Source organism: Rhinolophus hipposideros (genome assembly GCF_964194185.1).
Source record: "Rhinolophus hipposideros genome assembly, chromosome: 23".
Classification (NCBI taxonomy): Eukaryota; Metazoa; Chordata; class Mammalia; order Chiroptera; family Rhinolophidae; genus Rhinolophus; species Rhinolophus hipposideros.
Genome location: NC_138069.1, coordinates 16,520,488 through 16,528,224, shown reverse-complemented (window position 1 = coordinate 16,528,224; position 7,737 = coordinate 16,520,488). Strand labels below are relative to the sequence as shown.

The following is a 7,737-nucleotide window of genomic DNA, read 5'->3' as shown; positions in this document are numbered from 1 at the left end:
ACCAATTGTAATAGAAAGTAAAAAAGAAAAAAGAACTCACTGGAACCAAAGGGGTGTCTTCTATAGGAAACCTAGAATCATCTGAAATGCACAAAGGTTCATTTTTCTCACAGCTCTCCTGGCTGATAATCGTGTCCAGGTGACTCTTCTGCGAGTCCGCGGTGAGGGAGACCTCATGGGAATAGATCTGTAGGAAAGCCTGCACCCTGTCTATGCCCACAAAGTGAGAAGCCTGAATGCCAACCAATCTGCCTCCGGAAGACTGGAGCAGACAGAATGTGTGCCAGCGCCTAAGCCTGAGCCCCAGCAGCACAATGACAAAAGCGAGGAAGTGGCAGGAGACCGAGGCAACAGCCACCACCAGGTACAATGTGAGGTTTGAGGCCTATGGGTTCGAAGGGATCTCAAGACTGCCCCAAGTCATCCAACACATCAGGGATGCTGTCAGCCACAGCAACAGTAAGCCTGACGGTGGCCGAGAGAGGGAGCTGTCCGTGGTCCTGGACCGCCACCACCAGGCTCTGCTTGAGTGCGTCTCTGTCCAGCGGGGCCCGCGCAGTGCGCACCTCGCCTGTGTGTAGCTACCCCCACGGAGAAGAGCCCTGGCTCACTGGTCTTGAGCAGGCGGTAGGACAGCCAGGCGTTCTGGCCTGAGACTCTGTCCACTGCCACCACCTTAGTCACCAGATAGCTGGGCTCTGCAGAGCGGGGTGCCAGCTCCACGCCAGTGGAACTATTGTTGGGAAGCGAGGGGTACAGGATCTCTGGCACATTGTCATTCTGGTTCAGTACAAACAGACTCAGTGACATGTTGCTGCTGAATGGTGGGTCCCCACTGTCTCTTGCCTTCACCTGCATTTGAAGATCTCGAAACTGCTCGAAGTCGAAGGAGCGAAGAGCGTAAATCACACCAGTGTCAGAGTTGATGGAGACACAGGAGGAGAGCGGCGCCCCTTGGATGGTATCCTCAAGTAAGGAGTAAATAACTCGGGCATTCTCATTGTCAGGGTCATGGGCTGTCACAGAGAGGATGGAGATTCCTCTAAGGTTGCTCTCTGGGAGACAGATTGAGTAGGACGTTTGAGAGGAGGGTGGATTGTCATTGATGTCGACCACATGCAGGGTGATGTGAATTTCTGTGGACAGGGGTGGTGTTCCTCTGTCTGTTGCAGTCACTGTGATGTTATATTCAGAGGTCTTTTTCTCAGTCAAGAATTTGGGATGTCAACAATCTTTGTTTTCCAAAGATTTTATTGGGGAAGGGGAACAGAAGGGGAACAGGACTTTATTGGGGAACAGTGTGTACTTCCAGGGCTTTTTCCCAAGTCAAGTTGTTGTCCTTTCAATCCTAGTTGTGGAGGGTGCCATTCAGCTTCAAGTTGTTGTCCTTTCAGTCTTAGTTGTGGAGGGAGCATCTCAACTCCAGTTCCAATTGCCGTTGCTAGGTGCAGGGGGCGGAGCCCACCATCCCTTGTGGGAGTCAAACCGGCAACCTTGTGGTTGAGACGACGCGCTCCAACCGAGTCATCTGGGAACTCAGCAGCGGCTCAGCTCAAGGTTCCGTGTTCAATTTTAGTTGCAGGGGGCGCTGCCCACCATCCCTTGTGGGACTCGAGGAGTTGAACCAGCGACCTTGTGGTTGAGAGCCCACTGGCCCATGCAGGAATCGAACTGGCAGCCTTCGGAGTTAGGAGCATGGAGCTCTAACCGCCTGAGCCACCGGGCCGGCCCAACAATCTATAATCTTCTACTCACTTTTCTAATTGAAAAGGTAGGATCTCCTAGATGGAAAGACCACTTGACCATTCTTCCCAGAGTCTCGGTTATGAGTATTGAAAAGAACAATTACTGTTCCTCTGGGAGTGGATAACGCATGCCAGGCGCAGCGATTTTGTTAATTTTTACTTCCAAATTTTCAGCCTGGAATTTTGGGGCATTGTCGTTCCTATCAGTGACTTCTATTTATATTCCATAAAGTTGCACTCTGTCTTCAACCAGGACTTTAACGTTAACCAGACACCGCGCGCTCTGAGCGCACAGCTCCTCTCTGTCTATTCTTCCGCGGTGACCAAGCTTCCGCTTTAGCGAATTCAGAGCGAAAAGCTGCATCCTACCTCTGTAGACCATGCGCACTCCGCGCCGCGCCAGGTCCCGGGCCTCCAGCCCCAGATCCTTTGAGACATTTCCCAGACATAGGTTCTTTCTGTCTCTTCAGGCACTGAGTAGAGGATCTGGCTGGTCTCGGTCTTCCACAGCCTCCCCAGGAAAAGGCTCAGCAGGACCAATCCTCTGAAGTGCGGGCGATTCTTTGGGGGCAATTGTTGCTTCACTCCGGATTTTTTTCAGAATGCTTTCTGTGCACGCTGACTTCTTAGGTTCTTTTTCCTCTTGCAAATTATGGAGATCTTTTTTTCCTCAGGAGAAACCCAAGTTAAGAGGCTGTTTTGTTGCCGTCTCGGAGTCGGTTTGTATGGTCTGCGGGGCTTTGCGTAGCAGCAGATTCTAACATACGGATGGAGCGCTGATTGAGCTTTTCCTAGAGTTGGTGAAAAGCAGCGCTCAGAGTCCTAAGTTGTAACTATACTTACTGAGATATGCAATACAGTACTTGAACACAGATGACCGAAAAGGAAAACACTACTCTCTGCTAATTATGATTTTAGATTTCTCTAATTGCTTCATTCATATTTCAAAAGCAATTAACATTTGTGGATATCTTAGTTGAAGATGAAATGGAATGAAATTTCTATTAGTTGCATTACTGTCACCATTTTTCCTTAATATCAAATTAACTTACTCTAATTATTGGTAGAATTTTGCTTTTTCTCTATTCTTAATTTTATACATATCTCTTACATAATTTATACTGAACGAATATATATAGATTACTCAGTTTGAAGTTATACGAGGTTAATTATTTTGATAGTAAAATTTGTAGAGTAAGATTTCCTTAAAATTTTGTTTACAAAAATAATTTTAATTAGGCAATAGCAATAGATTTTTCTCAACTAATATTGTTAAATTTTAAAAGGATTGGATTTTAAATGTTACATATTTGTGATTGTAAAATTTTTATGCTATTTCAGAATTGTTTTTTTTTACTTTTCTATGTGAATACATAATGCTTGCACAGACTATGGCATTTGAAAGATTCAAATGAACATACATTGATAAGTGTGTTTTCATTTCAATCCTTTCAACAAGGAATCATGCAATTTTAAGGTAATCTTGAACGTAAGAATCACTTACGTTTATGTAATAATTTTGGGAAAAGAACACAAAATATGGAACAAATTATTACTACTAGAAAGTAAAAAGTGCCATTATGGGAAATTTCTTTCAGCAATTTCTTTACTTTCCCTTTAATGAAGCAGTTCTTAAGGGAAACCTAGCAAAAGACTGGTACTTATGTAATCGCATCTTAGTATATGCATGAAATTAGTCGTTTTTACCTTAGAATGGAAAATTTAGGATTCTCCTCCCCTCCTACAGTTATAAGGATGATAAGAAAACCTCTAGTCACTAATGTTTAGTGCTCCAAATGATAAGACAAATCTAGTGACTTTCCCCCTTCCAGCTTCAAAAAAATGTAGATCAGGAACAAGAGCAAATGATAGAGGCAGTGGCATTTCCTCTTTTATCAAGTCTCTCTTTCTGGTGATTATAGAGGTGAAGAGGAGGATTTTGCATTCAAGAAAACTTGAAGGAACAAAGATAATGATTTGGACCTTCTGGTGAGGTCAATGAGTCAGTCAATATCTTTCTCACTTTCTCAGCTACACACAACACCACACACACACACACACAGATTATTTTTCTTACAATTAAAAGGGATTCAAAGAATCATGAATAGGTAGATATAAGGAATAGACATGATGACTAAACACAAGAAAGGGATGGAAACTGTAACAGTGAAATCAGTGAAGGACGATACCCCATAGTAGTTTCTTTGCTTTAAAGGATCAATGAAATGATCATTTGCTTTAAATTTAATGTTTACTTATAATACATATAACATTTTTAATATGTTAAAGAATGAGAAAATGGGTAAATTTCAAGAGATTTGAAAAAGAGGTAAGAAATTGGTACTCTACTTTTGCTGTGAAGCAAAGAGCACACTCCCACTACTTTGTAAATCCAAATTTGTAAGAAATCTCTATTTTATGGCACATAACTACACACCACTCCCCTTAAAGAATGTAAGTACAGCTTTCTGACAGGCTATAGTATCCCTAAGACAACTCACTAGACTTGAAAATATAATATATTTTTATATAAATATGGAAAATTGGATAGATGATGAAAAGGTCTAGGCACTTAAATGGAACTCACCGCTGTTAGTGTTTCAGGATGGGAAGTCGACTCACTGGAATTACACAGTGGAAATAAGGCCCCCGACGAATCGCCACAGAGTATGTCTTGTCCTGAACTCAACTGCTCATTACATTGTAGAAAATTAAATTCTGTCTTTCCAGTATGGGCAACGCACAGATTGTAGGAATAAGGTAAAGTCCCTTCACTGTAGTTGGGGGTAACCGCGGGTCCAGGTTTGACGCAAAGACCAGGCTGAAAGTAGCCCCCGGTGGAGAGTCTGGAGGAGCGTCTCAGATGTAGAGCGACCGCCAGAATCACCGCGAGCAGGAAAAGAACCGAGATCAAGGCCAAGGCCACAACCAGGTAAAACTGCAGCTCCGCCTGGGGGTCAGGGGGCGCGGGCCGGTCACTGAGGTCTGGCAGTACCTCTTGCAGGCTGTCAGCGAAGACCAGCAGCAGCGTGGCGGTGGCCGAGAGGGGCGGCTGTCCCCCGTCGCGCACAGCGACCAGCAGGCGCTGGCGGGCCGCGTCCCTGTCGCCCAAAGCCCGCGCCGTGCGCACCTCGCCCGTGCGCAGCCCCAGGCTGAACAGTCCGGGCTCGCTGGCCTGCAGCACGTGGTAGGACAGCCAGGCGTTGTGTCCCGAGTCCGCGTCCACCGCCACCACCTTGGTGACCAGGTAGCCCGGCTGCGCGGCGCGCGGCACCGTGTCGAAGAGCGCCGAGCCGTCGGGCCCCAGCGCGGGGTACAGCACCCGTGGCGCGTTGTCGTTGCGGTCGCCCACCAACACGCGCAGGCTCACGTTGGCGCCGCGCGCGGGCGAGCCCTGGTCGCGGGCCTGCAGCGTCAGCTCGAAGGCGCGCAGCTGCTCGTGGTCGAAGGCGCGCTGCGCGAACACCACCCCGCTCTGGGCGCTCACGGACACGTAGGACGCCAGCGCCCGCGGCTCCAGGTCGCTGGCCACGAGGGAGTAGGAGACGCGGCCGTTGGGCCCCAGGTCGGGGTCGGAGGCGCTGACCTGCGCTATGGAGGCGCCGGGCGGGTTGTTCTCAGGCACGTGGACCACGTAGGAGGGCTGGTGGAAAACCGGGGCGTTGTCGTTGACGTCGCCGATGTGCAGGGTGATGGTGGTGCTGGAGGAGAGGGGCGGCTTGCCCCTGTCGGTGGCTGTGATGGTGACATTGTACTCAGGGGTCTGCTCCCGGTCCAGGGTCCCATCTGTTACCAACTTATATGAATTTTTGGACGAAGAGATAATCTGAAAAGGGACTTCACCCTCTAATCGACAATACACCTCCCCATTCTCCCCAGAATCTTGATCGTGTATTTTGATCAAAGCAATTAGCGTTCCGGGCACTGCGTTTTCCAGAATCATTTCCACTACAGAATGGAATGTAACTTCTGGGCTGTTGTCATTTTCATCTTGAATGGTAACTTCAACTGTACATTGCCCTACCAGTCCTCCACCATCCCTCCCTTCCACCACGATAGAATATTCCTTGATTTCTTCGAAATCCAGTGTGCTTAAAGTGGTAATTTCCCCGCTCTTTGAATTCAGATGGAACACTTGCCCGGTCCTCTTGAAAAAATAAGTCACTTCTGAGTTGATGCCCTCGTCCAGGTCGGTGGCGGACACCTGCAGCACAGTGGAGCCTGGGGGCACGTTTTCTGGAAGACTGACTCTGTATACTTCCTGGGTGAATACAGGGGGGTTATCATTGGCATCAGTGACCTGGATCCGGAGCTCAGTGGTGCCGCTGAGGGGTGGATCTCCGCCATCCAAGGCAGTGAGGACCAACCGATGATAACTCTGTTGTTCCCGGTCTAAGGACTTCTCCAATGTCAGTTCTGGGAATTTACTACCATCTTGTTTCTCCTTGTTTATCAATGAGAAACTAGGGCTAAGAGACAGTTTATAATTCTGCAGAGAGTTTAAGCCAATATCTGCATCTTCCGCTACTTCTAATATAAATCGCATGCCTGGCAGTGTGGACTCACTTATTTGCAGCTCAAAGGAACTTTGCATGAATTTTGGCGTGTGGTCGTTAATATCCTCGATCTCCACATTCACGTGATAAAAGTTCAAAGGCCTTTCGGCAACGGCCTCAAATTCCAGAGCACAGACCGGCTTCCTCCCGCAAATCTGCTCCCGGTCCAGCCTGCTGCCCACAAGTAACTCCCCGCGCTCTGCGCTCACAGTGAAGTAAGGCTTCTCCGAACTGACGCGCAGATTTCGAGTCGGTAACTCCCCGACACCGAGTCCCAGGTCCTTGGCGAGGTTCCCCACCACCGAGCCCGCAGGCAGTTCCTCGGGAATTCTGTAGCGGATCTGCTCAGCCAGCGCCGGGCAGAACAAAGACAGCAGGAAGGGAAAGAGCAGGGGCCGCCTCTCAGCCCAGCCCCTGTCCCCAGCGCCGCTCGCCATCCCCTTGCTCCCCTGGGCTTGCTCACCGGCCTGGAGGCGCCGGATGACAATCTCTGTGTTGCAGATGTCCGGAGCTGGGAACAGGCTTTGGTTCCTACGTGGGGGTCTGGGTTTGTTCTTTTCCAGCGGAGGAAGCGGTGTAAAGAGGCTCGCTCTGTCGGGTGTCAGCTAGGGAAAGTGCACTGCGGCTGCGCGAGGCGCTGGCCTGAGCCAAGCTCTCCACTCTGGCCAACAGCGGCGCCCAGAGTCCGCACTAGGAAACTGCAGCCTGTGCTGCTTGGGTCTAATCAGCTACAATTACAATCGTTTGCCTGACTGAACAATCCAGGTGTTTGTGTTAATATACTTAATATCTTAAATTATAAGGCCTTCTTTAAGGTATCTTTTCTCTTGTTTCCAAATTATTAGCTATATCATGGTGGGCTTTTATACAAACCGACATATAGGTACATTCATCATTTTACAAACATACGTTGAACTCTTGCCTTGTACTGCCCTTGTCAGTGGCGATATAATGAATAAGGCACAGGTATTGCCCTCAGAGAGTTTACAGATTAAAAAAATTCATTCTCTTTATTAGTTATGACGTGAAAATCTGACCTTTCGTCAATCCCTGTTTTCCCCAACACTTCTACATAATTAATGCTGTTTCACATAACATATGTTAGAAAACATCAATACTGTTGAAAATTATCTTGTAAAATTGTGCAATTTTGTATCAATCCTCAAACATATCCTTCCTCCTGATAATATCAACACTCTATAAAAATAATTTCTTTCTTGTGGTACATGCAGTATTTATTAATTATGAAAGTCACATCCAACTTCAACAAACATGGTGGTTTTTCTTTTTTTCATTAAAATTTATAGCTATCAGGGAAACGCAAATCAAAACCACAATGAGATATCACCTTACACCTGTTAGAATGGCTATTATCAATAAGATAAATAATAACAAATGTTGACAAAGCTGTGAAGAAAAAGGAACCCTTATACACT

The 7,737-nt window shown here is 47.3% G+C and overlaps 1 protein-coding gene across 1 annotated transcript; it reads right to left on the bottom strand.

The window, feature by feature from the left end:
- Window positions 1-444: 444 nt before the first annotated feature.
- On the bottom strand, window positions 445-6,738 carry LOC308491587 (protocadherin gamma-B5-like; the record flags this gene model as incomplete). The annotated part of the gene is made up of 3 exons (XM_081035423.1): window positions 445-1,136; window positions 2,115-2,172; window positions 4,633-6,738. The coding sequence occupies 3 exons, from the start codon at window positions 6,736-6,738 to the stop codon at window positions 445-447; spliced, it is 2,856 nt and encodes a 951-aa protein (XP_080891549.1).
- Between the last annotated feature and the right edge of the window lie 999 nt (window positions 6,739-7,737).